The sequence below is a fragment of the Myotis nattereri genome (assembly GCF_964212035.1).
Source record: "Myotis nattereri genome assembly, chromosome: 3".
In the NCBI taxonomy this organism is placed as follows: Eukaryota; Metazoa; Chordata; class Mammalia; order Chiroptera; family Vespertilionidae; genus Myotis; species Myotis nattereri.
In genome coordinates this window covers 162,334,404-162,355,511 of record NC_138077.1, presented here as the reverse complement: position 1 = coordinate 162,355,511, position 21,108 = coordinate 162,334,404, and the positions used below count along the sequence as shown (strand labels likewise).

The following is a 21,108-nucleotide window of genomic DNA, read 5'->3' as shown; positions in this document are numbered from 1 at the left end:
TTAAGTAGACAAAAACCACTTCAGTCAAATATGTGAAACTCTATATGCATATAAAAATTAGCCTATGCCACCAAAATATGTCTTCCAGGAATATCAATTATTTTAAAAGTATTTTTTAAAATATGTTTTTAATGACTTGAGAGAGAGTGGAAGGGAGAGGGAGAGAGAGAGAGAAACATGGGTTGGCTACCTGGGGATGTACCCTGACTGGAAATCCAACTGGCGATCTTTCCTTACATGGGACGGCGCTCAATCAAACCACATTGGCCAGAGCGGGATATTGATTATTTTAAGTTGATTTTTTTTAAGAAAGGAAACACTCAGAAAGAACCTTAGACCTTCTCCCTTCCTGCCTAAAGCAATCCAGGTAGAGGGCCTGTTACAGAAAGGGCGCTGTCACCATGGGTCACTCCAATACAATATGAACTAGGTGTGGTCGGGAGACTCAGCAGAGCCTCAAGATCAAAGTTCCTTCTGTTCCCTTTGTCTCTGCATGGCCCAGAAAACATTTTTTAATTTGTTTACTGAACCTTTGCTTTTCCAACTCCATGTGAATTGCCTTCCTACCCTTTGCAGTCCTAGACTCCAACCCCTTCTCCTTAGAAAGCACATAAGCCTCAATTGCCCAGTATGTCTCTGGGCCCCACATTCTTATAGAAACCCCTCCACCCTCTATGTACATAACTGAATTTGGTTATTTCCCCCTGTCTGTTAATCCAGCTCACATCAATTTAATTCTTATTCCAGCTAGAACTTAAAAGTGTAGAAGAAATTTTTTTTCCTCCCCGACACTAACAAACATGGATTTATGATCAAATGAAAGTGAAAATGTATTAAATGCATTTGGCTAAATTACGCCACCATGTTATTTAGGTGTGATTTCCCCTAAAGTTTATTGGGTTTGTGATTTTATCTCAACATGCTTCTCAGGAACAAATTGCCACTCTTGTATTTTTCTCTTAGAATAATGTATGACGTAGTTCACTGTGGCAAGCCAAATAATTAACTTGTAATTTGGGGACAGTTTATTTGTGCAACATTTTAATGATCATATATCTCTCTCCCCCAAATTAATCTGTTACTGGGTTAAATCACTTCAAGTTCTTTCTTTCACAGTCTGTCAGAGTAATTGCTGCTCCAGTTTTAATCACAGAGCAGTAAATCCAGATTCACTTTGAGGCAGCTGTTTTATAAGTCCCTGACTATGCATAATTTCATAGAGAAATTGAAGTCATTCTGATATCAACAATAGTTTATCTATAACATTCACTTCAAGTACTTAAAAAGAATTCACATTGTATGTGTACCTTTTTCAAGTAGTCTGCCTCTGTAGACACAAAGGTTTTCTCCACCACAGTGCTGTTGATAAATTTGTATTTCATCCCGGAAGTCTGGGTAATCATAACATAAGTGCACAGTCTTCCCCAAATAGATCATTGTAATAACTGCATTACTATGCAGAGGTGTTTTATTAATCCTTCTTGAATCCTAGAATAAATAAAAAGGGGGGCTTGTTAACTACTTACCCTCTAACAGAGTGCAATGACATTGTAATATGAAGAAGAGAAAAGTCTATTTTAGGTACCAAGCAACAAAACCTTTATAAAACATCAATCTTCACAGAGCTCAAAAAGTGAAGCCCATTACAAAATATATCTTTCTAATAGTTATAACATACACATTTGGGCTTTGTGTTTTTAATTAAATGCTAAGACTTGTACAAAATTTGTCACTTTAATTTTACGTGCATGTGTTTTACATACAACCATAATGTCAAGGATGCTAACGGGAAACTGTTCTTCGCTCTTTGAGCTGGTTCTCCAAAAAACAACAACAACAACAAATCAAATTAAATTTTGGTGACATAATTTTGTTCTAATTTGAACGGACTTAACAATTGCGATTGTGATTTAACAATTGGTTTTGTAATTGAGCGCTTAACACTCCAGTAACGACACCTGAGTTTACATTTGAATCCTTCTGTGGCCACTCGGAGGATTAACCACAATGTATGTTATGTGCCTGTGATTATCCAGTTTCACAGGAGGCATTCAATTCAATGAAAATCAACATTATTAATATTATTTTAAGTATCAAATATACCCAACAACAAAAGACCACCTCATAAAACTCATATCTGATATTCTCTGTCATTGACCAATTTAAATAATTTATAAGATAAACAAATTTAAATGCCAGAGGTTAAAAGAAATGTCCCATTCCTTAACTTCTCCCTGTATTCTAAAGTATTTGTCACAATAGTGAGTGAGCATAGTGCTTGCCTAATCTGCAAGAGGAAGATGAGGAAAGGCACTTAGAAAAAGGAAGAGGAGGCGGCAGAGAAATCGGAATGACTCACTGAAAGACTTTAAAAGGGCCTAGTTACAGTGGTTCTCAACCTTCTGGCCCTTTAAATACAGATCCTCATGTTGTGACCCAGCCATAAAATTATTTTCGTTGCTTCTTCATAACTGTAATGTTGCTACTGTTAGGAATTGTAATGTAAATATCTGATATGCAGGAATGGGCTTAGGCGGCCCCTGTGAAAGGGTCATTTGACCGTCAAAGGAGTCGTGACCCACAGGTTGAGAACCGTCCTAGTAAGAATATTTCTGGCTTCTAGCATCACACCGAGGCCAAACATTACTTTTAACCTACTTCATTTTTCTAAAAATCAATTCTTAGCTAAATGAAAAATGTGAAGAGACCAACTTTTAGTGAATCCAAGGCAATTATTTGAGTTTGATTTCATTGAATTACCGATGCCTTGGAAGCATGCATTTTAAAAAGAATAACAAAGCTGCAATAAAAATTTCTGAACTACTAAAATATTTCCATCTTCAAACCCACCCCCTTCTACCTCAGAGGACTTTTCTACTTCAATTCTATTTCTCTGAAGCAAAAACCAGAGGAAGTAAATCTGACAAATGAAATTCTATAAATAATAGTGTGAAAAGTATAGAGAGGGGCTGCAAGGCTTAAAATTTAAGCAACTTGTCTTGCCTGTGGACACACAGAACTCCCCAACAGAAATATTTCAGGAACATCAAGAGCCATGAAGGTAAACTGAAACACTCCCTGAGTCACAGTCAAAAGCAAAGGGATGATGGCAGGGCTGGCTCCTCGTTGCAAAATGATGCCACGTGTACTCTTGCCTGGGCATGTGGAGCTGTGACATGCATGTGTGCAGCCCAACGCAAAACCATCAGCCTAAGGCAAATCCAGATCCAAGCTCCCACTGGAACATTTCATGATATGATGGATGAAATAAGAGCATCCCCCTTTTGTTAAGCAATACTTTCTAGAGCGACATGGATTCGGAGGCTGCCCTGTGAGCCTCTGGTAGATGAGCGCTATATAAATACAAGTTAATAGTGGGAGTGGAGTGAAGCAAAGCCTGCCCCCTGTATACGAAATGAGAACTAGAAGGAAGAACATTTAAAATAAAACAACATAACAGCTCTTCACCCTTTTCATTTATTCTCATTCATAGTCTTTCCTCTGCTAAAATGTATTCCTGATGGCAACATCTTCTTTTTCCCTGGGTCTAGTTGCTTGATTCCTTTAAAAAATATTCCCCAATTATTGTCACCAAATATCCTTTCTGGGTTCTAATGAGAGGCCCCAATGACAGCTAATGATTAAGTACGTGTACTAGGAAACAGTTGTTCCTTCCAGTTGACCAAATTGCCTCTATACTTACTGTCTTCCAAGGTTAGAATGACTACAAACTGATGACATTTTGACAAGCTTTCATGGCCCTCTCTGCTATCCTCAAGCAAGAGTCAAAACCCTCTGTCCCTGGCTAATTTTGCTCAGTGGTTAGAGCATTGGCCTTCAGACTGAAGGGTGGCAGGTTTGATTTTAGTCAAGGGCATGTACCTCAGTTGCAGGCTCGATCCCCAGCCCTGGTCAGGGTTCGTTGGGAGGCAACCAATCCATGTGTGTCTCTCACATCGACATTTCTCTCTGTATTTCTCTCCCCCTCCCTTCCACTCTCTTTAAAAATCCTTTGGGGGGGGGGAGGGTGGGGGGAATAATATCCTCAGGTGAGGATTAACAACAACAACAAATGTCCATAAAAATTCAGCTCCACATTAAGAAGAGCAGCGAGGCCTCATGGCCCTAAACAGTTAGGGTTATCTTTCTGACTTCCTCTTCAGTTGCTTATGACTTTCCTTCTCATTTCTTTTCTAATATCTCAGGCAATAACAATCTGTGCTGACCAACAGCAAGACTCTTGAATGGTTAAGGACTTAGCCGTTATGTATTCGTAATATTTAGCATTCAATTGATAAAACAAATCCCCACTGGGGTCTCCTGTATCTCTGCCCAGGCCTGTGTGTGGTGGATATAAGAGATTAATATAGATGTCAAAGAGCCTGTACTTGTTGATAGTGTTGGGCAGCAATTCCTTCCCAGCCACTTAGCCAAGCCCTGATGAAATTTGGACATCCTAAAATCTTACCTGGACCACTGCAATAAACTTCAAGTTAGTAGGGTGACCATAGAATGTATTTATTTATTTTTTAAATATATTTTTATCAATTTTATTTTATTTTTTAATCTTCACCCAAGGATATTTTTCCATTGATTTTTAGAGAGAATGGAAGAGAGAAGGAAAGACAGAGAGAAATATCGATGTGAGAGAAACACATCGATTGGTTGCTTCCTGCACACACCCTAAACAAGGCTCAAGCAGGGTAGGAACCCTTGACTGGAATTGAACCCTGTACCCTTCAGTCCACAGGCTGCTGTTCTATCCACTGAGCCAAATCAGCTAGGGCACCATAGAATTTATAATACAAACTAGGACACATGCTAGAAAAAATGAGCATTAATTTGAATTGTTCCAGGAAAACTACTATCTGGCTCTTGAACTCCAGACTAATATTACCAAATCCTAATCACCCCGGGATCAGGTACCAGACAACTCAGAACAGCCCTTAGACCCCAGAAATTGCCAAAATTATTCATACTACCCAACCCTAAGCCTGCTTACCCTGCCTTCTGGTTCCATTTCTCAGAAACACAACAAAGGCTCTTGCCTATATATTCTTCACACTCCCACAGCCTACCAATTGACCGTGGTGCTGTCCTCTGTCGCCCTGTGTGACATGGTGTGATGGTTACCTTTGTCTGTCACCTTAGCTGGGCCACGATGCCCAGAGATGTGGTCAAACATTCTTCTGGACAGAACCCTAACTAATCCATGGCATGTTCCTGCCTCTTAGGAACTCAAGTGACAACCCGTCTCTTCAAAGGCAATCATCTCCTGATCTATGGATCTCAATATACCAGAATCACAATAAAACCTACATTTTCAAACAGCCAAGCAAAAAATATACCTGCTCTTATTTGGGAAGAGGACTAATAAGAGGTTTAAGCAGGAAAGAAGCATGCTGAAAGGCACTTCACAGAGTTGATGTTAACATCATTATGTAGAATCTGCTAACACTGAGATGGACGTCCCTTACTCTTTTTTCCCCTTCCTGCTTTTTTACACGCTGCTCCCTGGTTCTATATGCTAGCTTCCTACTCATCTTTCAAAGCCCATTCCAAATGCCACCTTCTTTCTGAAGCACTCTCCAATCTCCTCATTCAGAATGTCTATTTCCTCCCTCTATGTTCCCATTGTGCTTTATTTATACTGCTATGCTTGTTCTCATCACAATGCATCATGGTTAATTGCAGATGTTTCTGTCTCTCTTGCTAAATTGCAATCTTTCCGAGAACAAGGATTTGGTCTTATTTATGTTGGTAGCCTTGGCACCTAGCATAGTGGTTGTCATTATCAATAAAAGCTAAATTGAGCTATTTGTTGATTTAGAGCCAGGATATAAGTATGTTGATGATTGCAATAACCTGGTTAAGAGTTAGGTAGCAAGCGTCTGAACTGAAGATGTAGCAGTGAGGATGAAAAAGGATTACCATATACATGAGCCATTGTTAAGGTGTAGAGCTGTGTTGTCTGAGATGCAGCCACTTGCCATATTTGGCTGCTGGGCTCTTGAAAGGTGGCTCATTCAAATGAGAAGTGCTGTACGTATAAAATACTTATTGAATTTAAAAACATGGTACTTAAAAAATGTACAGATCAGTTCTTGCCAGGGGAAGCTCTTTGCCCTCTCACAAATCATATAAAATTTTAAAAGACTTTTTTAATTGATAAAGATGATGATTAAATAGGTTCTTATCTGAAAGTCTGAATTTTCACATTTATAAACACTATTGATGGGACCATCCACCTCTTCAGTAGTCTGCTGTATAGTGTAGGTGGACCAGCAATCCTGAGTGGGAACACAAGAATCTTCAGATGGGTGAGAGAAGCCTCCAAGGAAATTCTAACTAGTCTCATAGATTCTGTAAAAGCAAATCCTAGAACAAAGCAAGAGGACACAGAAACAGTGTGCTGTGCTGGGACATCTACCACACCTCATCATTTGGCTCCATGCATCATCCTCTAGGGACACAGATCACAGAATCCAGGGACCATGTTCTACACATTCATGTGTTCTACACATTTGGGCTGGTGGCCCAAATGATGGGCCACCAGCAAGCCGTGTTTCTTTGCCTTCTACCTCTTTCTTTCCTTTTAAGAGCATTTAAAGGATGCTTTGGTCCCAGCCAGCGTGGTTCAGTGGTTGAATGTTGACCTATGAATCAGGAGGTCATAGGTTGATTCCTGGTCAGGGCACATGTCCAGGTTGCGGGCTTGATCCCCACTGTAGGGCGTGGAAGAGGCAGCCAATCAATGACCCTTTCTGATCATTGATGTTTCTATCTCTGTCTCCCTTTTCCTTCCTCTCTGAAATCAATGCATTTTTAAAAAAATAAAGGATGTTTTGGGGTGGTACTCAAAAAATAAAAGAGTGAATTTATTGTGTAAATTAGTCATGAGAGTCACCTCTCCTTTAAAAATCAGTTCTAGATCAAAATAAAATAAATCCAAGTACTAAAAGTACACGAGTCACCCCATTATGCCAATTTTATTCTATACCCCAGGACCCAGGAGCTGATTAAAAAATCCAAGGGATACCTAGAAAGCTATCAAAGCCATGTGGGAAGAGGGGTACATATTTAATTACAATAAAAAAGTGTCAAGATCTAAGCCATGCTGATGGCTAGATTAAGAGGTGAAGAAGAAGAAGAGACACAGAGGAGGAAGACAAGAGATAAAAGCAGATGGCAAAGCAGCATTAAAATAGAATGCCATGGAAGGCAAGAGAGGGAAGTTTCAAAGAAGAATCAATAAAAGCATATAATACTACTATCTAAAAAAAATATGGTAAGTAGGAAATAAAAACTAGGATGATAGAAGTAAGTCTACATACATTACCATATAAAATAAATGTAATTGGACTAAACTCACTTATTAAGGGAATAGAGATTCTCAGCTTGAGATAAACACAGAGCACCCATATGTTGCAAAAATACATGTAAAGCCTAAAGTTTAAATGTACAGAAAGTAAAAGAAATATACTATATTAAATACTAATCTAAAGAAAATAAGAAAAAGAGCTATTAGCCAAAATAGGTGTTAAGGCCAAAAGTAGTAAGTAATAAAGAAAATCTTTTTTAATGACAAAAAAAATATCACATCACCAGCAAAATAGAGTAATCCTAATTCTAAGAGCACATAACAAGATGTTTTGAACATTTACAAAACATAACTTGACATTTACAAAACAAAACGAGGAGGAAGCGACAATCTAAATTATTGAGACTGATCATTAGAATTCAGAAACCGTGAGACCACACAGATTTTTTTAAATGCTAAAAATATAAAAACTATGGATGACAATTTACATTTCTTATTTATTGGACATTTATAGAATGCTGATCCCAACATTTAGAGAAGCATGTTCTTTACAAAAACTGAACATATATTAGCCTACAAAGCAAGTCTCCACAAATAGCAAAGAATCAAAACCATACAGAACAAGAATAAGAAGCTTTTTAAAAGTAACATTCAGTGAACACAAAAGGAGTACTTAGAATTAAAATAAGGCAGTGAAAGAAAAAACTCAGCAGTATGTGCGGAAGATTAAATTGAAGAAATCTCCCAGCAAGTAGAACAAAAAGACAAAGACATAGAAAATGAGACAGAAAAGCTAAGAATATTAGAGCTTCAGATTAGTAGTTCCAACATTCCTAACATAGGGATTTTGAAAAGAGAGGACAGAAGGTGTTGTTGGGGTTTTTTAAAGTTTTCTTGTTTGTTTATTTGTTTTTATTTTTTAAGACCTGGGCAAACTGAAGCCCTGTGATTCAAGAGAAAGGCATGCTAAGGTCCGTCAAAGCAAGGATGCCTGTGGACACCATACTGCTGCATTCCAACCTCAGGGCAGAATGCCCAAGGGAAGCTGCCCCAGTTGCCACTCTCGCCTCTGTGCCTGTTTACAGAAGCTCATTCACCTGACCACATGCCTGTTGATGTCCACTGGCTGGCTCACAGGAGGACCTCTTTAGATGCCCGGTCTCTGGTGAGCCCCATTTTCTTAGGACACACTCATGACCTGGCTTCTCTGACTTCTCCAGAAGAAGCTCTTAAAACTATTTTAAAAATTTACACCAATCCCAGACTGTGACTCAAAAACTCTATTCAGCCTGTTTTCTCCAGGAAATATCATTTTGTTACAATGCTAGGTTTGAACTTATTTCTGAAGGTTACTGAATGTAAGTGATAGGACTCCAAAGAAAAGCAGGGACTCAGTTAACACAGATGTCAGTATGGGAGTTGCTCTGGGAAGCAATAGGGGATGTGATAGCTCAGGGGTTCAGAATATGACAGTAACATTCTACTTTGTTAAGAAGTCATGGTGTGAACATGAGTGTTTGTTTGATTATTGTTGTTTAACTTGTACATATAAATTTTATATATTCTTATGGTTTGTGAGACATTTAAACTTTTCTAAAGGATGAACAGGTAGAGTTTATCTCAGTAATATCTTTTAATATCAAAAAACAAATGCTGCCACTAAATGAGGATGATAAGGAAGCCACTATATTTGCTAAGTGGGAACCACATCCTTAAAGACAGTATGTTTGTTGGCCTGGGGGACCAGCAGGCAATGGATTCAAAGTAAGTTAGTAGATGTGGTAAATTCTATTATTGCTCCAATATCTACTCCCAATCTATGTGAGAGGATGATACTTCCCACTCTATTAATGTCAAATTTGGTACTACAGCACAAGTGCAAGTGACATGTGTCAGTTCTGAGTGGAATCTTCAAGGAATTCCATGGTTCTGCTGTCCATGAGGGCAACATACCCCAGACAGGAACAACTCCTCGAGTCTAGGTCCCAGAATGACAGGTGACCAACAACAGATAATAATGAGAATAAGAAATAAACCTTTGTTGTTAGAAGCTGAGTTGCCTGCGGTTGTTTGTTAGACTCAGCTATACTACCCTTCAGAGAATTTTCAGTAGGAAAGGAGAAAACAGAAGATTTGGTTACTTTATATAAGGCCTAGATGTTGAGTGACAGAGATGAATATTAAAGAGAGAACAAAAAATACAAATTAGGAAGGAGAATGACAGACGATGTTAGGTGCCATGGGCAATGGAAAAGGATACCTTTGAGGAGACAGGGAGGAGCCTGAGCCTCAGCGATGAGGTTACAATGCCAGGTCAGAGACTGGACCAAAGGATGAGAATTGGTGGGAAATAGAAGAGAAAGGAGGAAATCTGAGTAAGCATGAGGAACATAGTCCCAAGTTTTGGAAAAAGTTATTGGTGAGCATAGGTGCCAAGAGTAAGATGTAGACAAAGAATAAATAAAGCTCTTAAGAATGAGGTTGGTTATAGTAGCATTTTTCACAGAACTAAAACAAATACTTTTAAAATTTGTGTGGAAATACAAAAGATACAAAACGACAAAAGCAATTTTGAAAAGAGCAAAGCTGGAGGTATCATGATTCCTGGCTTCAAACTATACTACAAAACTATAGTAATCAACACAGTATGGTATTAACATAAAAACAGAAACACAAATCAATGGAACAGAATAGAGAGCTCAGAAACAAATCTGCAAGAATATAAAGAATTAATTTATAACAAAGGAGCTAAGAATATATAATGGGCAAAGGACAATCTCTTCAGTAAATGGTGCTGGGAAAACTGGATGGCCACACGCAAAAGATCCTAGACTACTGTCTCACATCATATACAAAATTAATTTAAGATGGATTAAGGACTTAATGTAAGACCTAAAATCATAAAATTCCTATGAAAAAACACATAGGTGGTAAGGTCCGTGATAAGCTCCTTGTCTTAATAACTTTTTTAGATATGACTCCAAAGGCAAGAAAAGCAAAAGCAAAAATAAACAAATGGGGTTATATCAAATTAAAAAGCTTTTGTACAGCAAGGGAAACCATCAACAAAACTAAAGGGAACCTATTGAATGGGAGAAGATATTTGCAAATCATTTATCTGATAAAAGGTTAATATCTGAAATATATAGTTCACACAACCCATCAACATAAAAACAAATGACCCAATTATAAAATGGGCAGACTATTTAAACAGACATTTTCCCAAGAAGACTATAAACAGCTAAGAAGACTATAATAGGCACAAGAGAAGATGTTCAACATCACTAATTATCAGGGAAATACAGATCAAAACCACATTGAAACATCAACTCACATCTGTTAAACATCAAATAACAAGTGTTGGAAACAATGTGAAAAGAAGAAAATCCTCATACACTCTTGGTGAGAATGCAAACTGCTGTGGCCACTATAAAAAACTGTATGGAAATTCCTCAAAAAGTTAAGATTGGAACTATCATATGACCCAGCTAATCAACTTCTGGATATTTATCTGAAGAATAGAAAAACATTAGTTTTCAAAAGGAGATATGCACCTCCATGGTCATTGCAGCATGATTTACAATAGTTAAGACAACAATCTAAGTGCCCACCAATGGATGAATGATTAAAGAAGATGTCACACACACACACACACACACACACACACACACACACACACACACACACACACTGGAATAGTACTCAGCCATAAAAAAAGAAGGAAAATTGCCATTTGCAACAACATGAATAGACCTTGAAAAAAATTAGACAGAGAAAGATAAAATAGTGTTATTGCATTTATATGTGGACTCTAAAAAGAACTGAATAAATAAAACAAAAACAAATTTATAGCTACAGAAAACAGATGGGTGGTTACTAAAAGAGATGAATCTTGGGGAGAAGGTGAAATGGTTGAAGGGGATCAATTGTATGGTGATGGGTGGTAACTAAACTTATAGTAGTGAACACTATGCAATGTATACAAATATCAAATTATAATGTACTCCTGAAATATAATATATATGATGTTGTATACCAATTTTACCACCATAATAATTTAAAAAACAAGAGTGAGGGTGGTTTTAAAGAGACAGCATGTACTCTATGTGCATGTTGGTACTATATTCCCTGATTCTCATTCAGTGAAATGTTGATCCAGCTACCTGCAAATCACAAAAGTTACATATAATTACAATTAGTTGTATATATACACAATAAAAGTTAAGAGATATTTTGCCTTCATATTAGTCTGTACATATATAAAGTCTAACCGGTCTTAGGACTATTCATCAGTATTTTGAGGAAATGAGTACAACAAAGTACAATATTTTTGAAGAACATTGAAATAAACTCTTGTCTAAATGTTATAAAATAATTTGCCAACAATTACTAAAAGTGATTACTAAAAGCTTACTAAAAGTTATTTTATATAGTATTTTTTTTATGTTTAAGTTTCAGAATTTTCACAAATTAAATGTTAAGATATTTCTGATGTGTGATTGAATGAGCAAATTAAAAGAAATAAATAAGTAATAAATTAAATTTCCAAAATAGTAAATAATTTGGAAATGGGTATAGTACAAACTAAATTTGATCTCAAGATTCACTCGATTTTTTTTATCAATTGTGCAATTAGTTTCTGAACTGCACTTCTCGAATATTTGATTGCAGATTCATTCAAGCTTACAATTACATTGATAAAAGTATTATATTTCTTTATTCAAGGCATTTAGCCTTTGATTTTCTTAAATTCTTTTACTGCAAATCTAGAAATTTAACAATTCAATGTACTCTCTGCTAAATTAATAAACAAAAACTTGATTCCATAATCACCCTGGTAAAGGCTGGTTCTAAGCCATTTGGAGCAGTGGTTGACCGAAATCTTCTCCTTCTCCATGTTTCAGATCTATTTTCCCTTCTGATTTTTCCATTCGGGGAAGGAGGTGGAGGAGGAACAGGCATCATGTAACTATTAATATTCAGAGGTTGATACTGTTTCATTCCCTGTGAATTGTCCATGGAGTTCCTGAGCTTCATCATTGCCTTCTTGCCCTGTAATCACATTCCATGACATAAGAACCAGTGAAAGAGAATTAAGTGGTGATTCAGTATCACCCAAAATTAGAGACAAGACTGTATGATTGACATTGCAGTGCAACACAACTGATATAAATAGGCAAAGTCAAAACAATCCATTCTGTTTGAAGCATCCATAGCAAATTAAATTTTTATGAATTTCTAACATTATTTAAGTGTATTATTAAACCAAATATACAATGATGGCATCTTTAGAGTACTTTGGGGATTTTTCCTCAACAATCCATTAAATCTAAGTATAATTAAACAATTTGGAATCAAGAAATTTAAAGTGTTTACTTGGAAGCATGGTTGAACAATGGGGTCTTGGCACCTTCTTCATATTCATTTCACCCATCCAGGTGTTGTAGTAGTCCTTGACTATACAATTTCAAGGTACCAAGTGCAGAAGCTAACCCAACGGCTTTATTCAGCTTATTTCCCCTAGAAACTCAACTCGTAAGAATAAATGCTACCAAAGACAACTACACAAGTACACTGATGGAAATGTAAGGATACATACATACACACAAGTACACATTATGTATAACAAATTTAGTTGAACATCAAGTCCATCAATAGGAGAATGTTCAACTAAATTTTTCTTTGTTCTTAGAGTCGCAGCGGGCTTCAAAAAGAATTGTGTGAATCTATTCATAAAAAGACCTATGTGGTGTAATCATACATTTGTTTTAAATAATTTACATATAGATTTTGATAAAATTAGGGATATCTAGAAGAATTGAACATAAGGTTTTCATGGAGATTTGGAGATTTGGAGAGGATATCATTTTGTATTTTATAAATGTATCTTTATATTATTTGAAAGTTTGATCAATATGCATTACCTCAACAATTATAAAGCACCAAAGTTATAATTAATAATTATGCCACTTTGTTCAGGTATATTTAAGTCTTTAGATTTTCAAAAATTGATTATTTTTGTGTCTATGAAGTAGTTTTCCAAACTTTCAGTCACCTTTAATCATTTTTATCTACTTTATACTAACTTATTTGGTATGGTTTTAAAATCATTTTCAGTCAATTTATTCTTAATTTTGAGATGCTTAAATAGTGAAAAATTATTTTTAAGAAAGGAAAATCATTCTCCAAACATTTCTCATTACAAATTAATAAAATCAGGTCAAATAAAGATATATGCCATACATATTTTGATTGAAGACAACATTTATGTGAACAGAGAGGGATTTAAATAGAATTAACCAAGAAGTTTAGAATTGTTAGAATGGTTCATACTGCAGGTTGTATATTCTCGTTTTACTTTTTCTACATTTTTCCTTTTTCTGTGATGGTATGCATTGATATTGTAATAACAGTTATAAATGAAATAAGTGAAAATAATAACAATAAAATGTATGAATAGAAAACTCTCAGAGGTTGAGGAATTTTTAATTTCTAAGTAGTTATCAGTCAACTACATGTCTTATTTGGAAATGGTGTGATAATTTTAAAAAAATTATCATGCTGTTTCTTACCTCACACATTTAGCCCAAAACATCTTGAACATCTTTTTATGACAGTACGAAAATTCTACCTTTTTATTTTAAGCATACTTTAATATGTTATAACATTTTGAAACAATACCCTATTATATTTGTAGGTATTTGATAAATGTTCACTATTATATTACTAAATATTCTTGAATTTATTCCTTTTCACATATGTGTTTATTCCTGGGAAAAATGTCTACGTTAAAATGCTTGAGTATGTTCATTTAAAATGCTGACAGATATTTCCATATTGCTTTCACAAGAGTTGTACCAATTTCTATTTCTATCAATAGTCCATGAGAAACTCTCATTCTAAGGATAATCATTTTCAATCAAGTCATTACTTTTACGCAACTGGATTTCAACCAGCTTGTTTTTTACCAAATTGCTTTTGCCTAAATCAAAAACCCTTACTCCTGACATTTAGAAAGATCAGCCTGCTTATGTCTGTCGCACCTTTGAACAGTTCCCATATGCATACCACATCCTTCAGTAATCTTTAAGAAAGGAATACAAATTTAGTATTGTATTAAAATCACTACATACTCATCAATCATGCAGACTGCTATTCTTTAGGAATTTCTTGTCTGATTTTATATTAAATTATTTTTATCATCAATGCCACTGAAAAAAATTAGACATATTTTCTTTTGCCTATGTACATTAGAATATAAACTCTAGTAAGTTAAGAGACTTTTGCCTGCCTTGATAATTGATATACCACCAATGCTTAGAGCAGTAAGTAGCCAATAAATATTTATTGAATGAAAAGCGTAAGTTTAGCTAGTTTAAATTAATATGGGATTAATCTCAATCTTGTCAGCCATGTAAGTTACCATTAAATGCCTGTCCCTCAATCATTCACATCCCCCACCTTGAAAACAGGAAAATAAAAGTCCTTATGCAAATTTAATTAATAAATCCATACAGTGGTTAAGAGCAGGTATGGAAAACCACCTGAAAGAAAAACAAATTCCTCTCTAGCCAACAGAACTTGAATATTACCTGATTGATATTATTCCCATATCTTACAGGAAAATGTGCCTATCAAAGTAGTATAGTAAAATAAAATACTTATAGGAGCATAGAAAAGAATATAATCACCTTGGAAAACATGGAAAGTGCGCATCCAAGTACTATCTAGGGTAGAGGATGTATCACCCATTGGACTTTGAATATTTCTAGTCCTATTGGCAAAGTTATTCTTGGAGCATACAGGGGGTTTTAGCCAAAGACCTTTGAGTTTTCTGGAACCTTTGGCATCCCGTTCCTAAAATGAGCTAGGTGTATCATGCCGTCTTAGCCTAATGCAGTAACAGTCCATTCCACATCTGCTCATTCTGACACCATGCTCACCAGGCAACCGTCTCATTGTGACACGGCTTCCCATGTAGGTCTGCCTTCAGGGGGAGGTATGCTGCTTCTACAAGCTGTGATTATGTGATATCTTGTGGATTAATGGTCCCTGATTATGATTTTGCTCCTCATTCCAGTTTACTATAGGGAGAAAAATTAGGTCGTTGTGAGTTATTTCAGTTAGCCAAGATATCTCTCAGGACCTGACCATTCCTGAACACTAGCTGAAACAGGAAATGTCTGGGTCTCTAAGTAGAGACCAGATTCTAGAAAGTGTCAACCTAATTGACTTATGACCCAATAAATTCCTGCCTAGCTCTACGAAGTCTTCCCTAGAAAATGTGCCACCACTTTTGGCTTAATTTCCCCTGCCGTTTTCTGATAAACTACTATTATAATGAGGCTTGTAAAAAGTGCTATGTAAGCTGAAAACCATAGTAAATGGATTAAAATATTAGTTATCATTTTTAGAGTTATATTTATACTCTTACTATGAAACAATCATTTCTATGAATTAATTCCTTAGTGTCAAGAATGTCTTTGTCAGTGTCAGATAAAAATACCTTAATTCATGTACCTTATGTTTCCTAAAAGAGGAATGAAACTAAATTCACCCATTTGAACATAATGACTATTGTATTATGACACAGGTTCTTAAGCTGCCAATGTTTCTCCTTTGTGCTAGAAATACAAATAATACCCTCCCACCCCACCCCACCCCACCCCCCAAAAAATACCCTCCCTAATTACTGAATGTCTTAGTTATATCTCCCTGTTTAAGGAACTCATATTTTATGGTTACTATGCCTCCTTCTGTGCTCTATTAAAATAACTGAAATTACCTGAGTCATACATAACCTTGAAAGGGAAGCAGAGTCACTGTGTGTGATTAATTCAGCATTTTAAAAAAGATGGACATTGTTTTCCTTCTATACCCAATGTTCTCCAAAGTCAAACTTGAAGCAATTTCATACACTGGTGGTAAAGTAAGTCAGCATGCAAATGCAAACCTATTCTTGGAAAGTTTTATTTTCTAGGTCTCATGCATTTAAAATGTAAAAGCAGTCAACACTGGGTTTATGCTCATAGAAGTCATATCTAGCTATAAAAAGTACCTCTTTGTTTCTCATACAACCCTTCGAACTAATGAGAGATCACTTTACATTATTACATCTATTCCTTACTCTTTTTGCTCACTAACATGGAAATTATAGGCCTTCCCATTTGAGTAAGATAATTAAATAGAACATCATAATAAGTGCTTAATAAGTGCACAATACAAATGTCATTGAGTAGATTAATTAAATCTAGCATCTTAACTACTGTGATAATCTAATATTCTAATCAAGAATAAAAAGATATTCCTTGATGGAATAACATTTACCCCAATGGGAAATGGAGCTTCATTTTCCGGCGGTGAGGTTTTGGATCTGGACCCTGGAGTTACCTTTGGAACAGTTCCTGCTGCAGGATGACTGGGAAGAGGCTGTAATCGAATTGGAGGCTGCATCATTCCTGGGGCAGTGTGTGGTCGAGGGGCTGTCTAGGAAAAAAAATCCATTTAAATTAGTACCTTGACATGTTTCCAGAACCAATTAATAACCCAACAAATTGACTAGAGTAATTAATGGTGCCTTTTTACAGAACAGATTAAACTTTAATTATGTCCTTCCATTATACATACCCTTATGACCTGAAGTATTTATTAAAACATATGGCATGGAAGTTCTCCACATAACTAAATGCCACAATTACAGAGGATTCTAGACAAAAGAGACGTTCTCTGTCAGGTTCCTGTATTTTATTCATACTGTAAACTCACTGACAATACCTAATTTATGCTGTGCATAGATTAGCTTTGCTCAATTAAATGTTAAGTTGAATAATGTTCCAATTTCAGAGATCTAAAGGAATATGATTGGGATGGACTCATTTCTAATTAAATGTTTGCAACATGAATTCTACTGTGAGTCCTCTAAGTCTTAAGATCAGTGCTGAAGTACAAGCAATATGATTCAAAATAGAGGAAAGGTAAATGCGTAACTGTAATGCATGACTATTTAGTCAACCTCTTCCTTGAAATATTAGGAAAACAAAAGTGAAAAATAGTAACTGGCAACTTTGGAAAACATTGTGAAAAAAAAACTGAGATTTTTTGCAGGCTGGGAGTTTGCCATTTGCCCCTCTTCTATGCCTTCTCTCTCTTGCTCCAGCCTCTGGGAGTCTTTCTTTATGGACTATATACCAACTGACCTCAGGTTCCAGTCAGACTTGGCCAATCAAAGGCACTGGCAGGAGATTAAAAGATAGGAGGAAATGAGATGGATGATTTACTTCTTCTGGACCCTTCCCCCTAAGGTTGCGATGAGCCAGCTAGGGCTCTCCACCAAGTCCACAGCTCTATCACGAAGTCCTCTCCCACCTCACAAGTAGGAGAGGTTCTCTGTCCAAACCCTCCCTTCCCCCATGGACCAAGGTGGTGTGCTTCCCCATTGGGCTGACCCCAGCAGGCTAAACATCCCTAGTTGTTTTTCCTTACCCTGTCTGCTTCTTTGTAAATAGTTTCTTTATTAAACCCTTCCTAATTACCCTATTTGTGTGAGCCATCTGTTTCCTGCTGAGACCCTGACTGATACACTTTCTAATCAAGAATATACTGCGGAGAGAACCAAACATGCCAGTATGGAACATGAGTGCTGTCTTTTGTGGCACTGACAGAACATTATGAGTTTAGTATAAAGAGCAGCAATGTTTCAAAAGTGAGGAAAAAACAAGGCTTTTGGGCCAGTTGTTCTAATATAATAAAATAAGAAAAAAAAACCTGTTAAGAATAATACATGCATATTTGGACCAGCGGGTGTGAGGATAGTATGCAACTGACTCATAAGGAGGTTTAATACATTGATTCTAAAGAATGGTGAACAAAATATTCAACTATAAAAAAGTGTAAATATATTTTTAAAAAATGATAGGGCAGCTTCTACCACCAAAAGTTGGTCTTCATGCCATCCTGACAAGCATGTCATATGTGATAAATATCTGATTTTATTAAGTCAATATTTTTTGAATTCCAATTATAGGCACTATGAAGAGATTAAAAAGTAATTTTTAACATCTAAGAGTGACACAAGACAATTAGTGCCAAATGACCCACACAAATACTACCAAAGGGACAATACAAGAAGCATACCTGGGAACTCACAGCAGTTAGAACTAAAGTTATCTGGAATAAGCCAATGAGATGGGAAAATTAAAGTTTCCAGACGCAGTTATATTTTATTCAAATGGATGAGCAACAGAAGAATATGGAGGAGAAAAAGCAAAGGACTGGTAAATTTGAACATCTGAGTAAGAAGAGACCCAGTTGTAAGCCAGACATGGGAAGGGGACAAAGATAATAGTCCCCAATATCTGTTTTCCTTTCTTCACAAGTAATAGAATTTTAATCAAGAAGCATGGCTATTGCAAATAAAGAGTACATTTTCTAGCATCTCACATAATTCTGTATAGATATATGCTCAGTTTTGAGTAGTAAGATGTGAGCAGAAGTGATACATGAAACTTCCAGATCATGCGCTTAGAGAGGCTGTTGCTGACTTGACAGAGTAGAGATGGCGCACCAGCTGAGATCCATGCACGCGCATTGTCTACACACAAGCCTGTATCTTGACCGAGACAGAAAACCCAATGAACTGACAAGAACAGCATTTGATTTCATGAAACAGAACATAAGCCTATTTGAGTCCAAAAGTGGAAGGTCGTAACACCCACACACAAAAAAATCAAGCCAGAGGTTTCTGAACAAGGGAATCAGATCACCCAAAAGAATTCCTTTGAACTTGGTGAAACAAATATGCCTTAAGACTCCTGTCATATAATCCAACTGAACACAAAAACACTGAAAATCGAATGTAGGAATTCAAAAAAGCAGGTTCCTATAAACTAGGACATGATCAATGGGCTGTTGTGCTCTAAATTTTACTTCTCCACATTTGCATACAGATATCATTCAGTTAGATGAGTGTGGCAGTCAAATGTTTAACTGATTACATTTATCTCTAAAAACAAATCTGCACCATTCAACCAACAGCTGTGAGCTACAAACTGTTGTAGTTCACATCAAAAGCCACATTAAATTGGCTATATTTTAAATTGTTCATAATATATTTTCTTGGAATAAACATGGCACTGTAGCTTAACATTTTCAAATCTGCACCAGAATGTGAATCGAAATTGACTACCTGGTGATTATTCAGCTTAGCTGAGCATTTCTAATTCTTAGTGGAAGATCTCTGGGGGTGCATTTTCCAAGCCTGTGCAGAATTAGTTGAATGACTTTCCAGAGTTTTAATGGGAGCAATACAGCTAAAAGCTTATATGTTATTTTGAAAGTTGAGGTGCAATTAGTGACCAAATGCAATAACTACTCACTGGATGCTTTCCTTATTCGCTCAAGAAAGTGAAAAGAGAAAAATCGATGGCAGTATCTCCAAAGGATTTTTTTTTTCTTCGTTTCAATGGCACGTGGAGGTCAGGAGTCAAATTTAAAGGATATGTATTCAGGTTGGGAAAACAAAGAGGAGGACTTGAATTTCTGTCGGATGGAAACTACAATGCCAAGATTACAATGGTATCCCTTACAGTGCAGACTCTCCACAGGGGGTGACCAAGTGAAGAATTGTGGCTTACCAGAGAGAAAGGCTTCTGAAGTGCTGGTGTCAGTGTTTCCTGTAATTTTTAAATTACTTTCTCATTCCTGCCACATTAAGATCTCCTGGATGTATCATAAACTACTTATTGAGGGTATTCAGCTGGAAAATTGAAAAGAAAGCCTTTCAAGGGTTTTTCCACTCGGAAACAGGTGGGAAGATAGAAAACAGCACTTGATGGTTTCTTTTGTTTCACCCAGTTTAAGCTTTTGAGAGTCTAGTGAGTTTGCCACCTAATAAAAGAATTATTTGTGTACATATGCATTTAAATGAAGCTTGGAAATATGGTAGCAACAAAGGGAAGACGGTTGCTTTTCACAACTTGAGCTGTTCACCTGGAAATGTCAAAACATATTTACCTTCTGAAAAATGTCAAAGCTTAACACTATATGTGATGAACGATGAACGTGCTTTAGCAATCTGTGAGAGCACTGCAATTTCTCCATAAACATTGTGCAATCCAAAAAAAATGTTCATGCTAACAAGGAAATATATTAGGCTACACAAAGCAAGAATAAAGACATAATCAAGCAATTCATTTACAGCTTAACCCATCAACCTCCAGCAAATATTTTTCAAATCTTTTCCTGTATCTATATTGTTTCAAGCTACCTTACCTTCCTTCAAGTAAATACCACCTCTACTGTATAAATGAATCAAACTAGAAGAAAGGTCAGTGTGCAATTTCTTTAAATAGAATTACTGCACATTTAATTATTTTTATCTTAGAGTATGGGCACATACTTTTGATAAATAAAGTACAAATGTAAGTATCTGGCCCCAAATGCTATAAAGTACCATTGAATTTGTGTGCATAAGTAAGCGCTACAAGTAAGGTGAGAGTAGAGGGAACAGCAAGAACAAAATGCAGAGGTCAGAAAATATAGCACAAATATGGAACAACTAGTGGTTCAATTTTGCTGCATTGCAGGGCGCTAAAGGGTAATTGTGGGGATAGCTAAATTGAGGTCAGATGGTTCAGGGTCTTAAATGTCAAGTGCAAGAGCCTGTGGTTTTCTATAGGTGACACAAAGCAAGTGAAGGTATTTGGGCATGTAAATAACTTAAGTAATCTCTTCCTAAAGCAAATTGACCTAGCAATAACAGGCAAAATGAATTCGACAAGGGTGATATT

At 36.3% G+C, this 21,108-nt stretch overlaps 1 protein-coding gene across 1 annotated transcript in view; it reads right to left on the bottom strand.

Moving 5' to 3' along the window:
* ERICH3 (glutamate rich 3) overlaps window positions 1–21,108 on the bottom strand; it is a 101,592-nt gene that overhangs the window by 46,049 nt on the left and 34,435 nt on the right. Inside the window, exons 6-8 of the mRNA XM_081086510.1 lie at window positions 16,649–16,807; window positions 12,155–12,373; window positions 1,308–1,488 (exon numbers count right to left, since the gene is read on the bottom strand). Coding sequence (XP_080942636.1) covers window positions 1,308–1,488; window positions 12,155–12,373; window positions 16,649–16,807 — 559 coding nt within the window. The remainder of the gene's footprint in view (window positions 1–1,307; window positions 1,489–12,154; window positions 12,374–16,648; window positions 16,808–21,108) is intronic.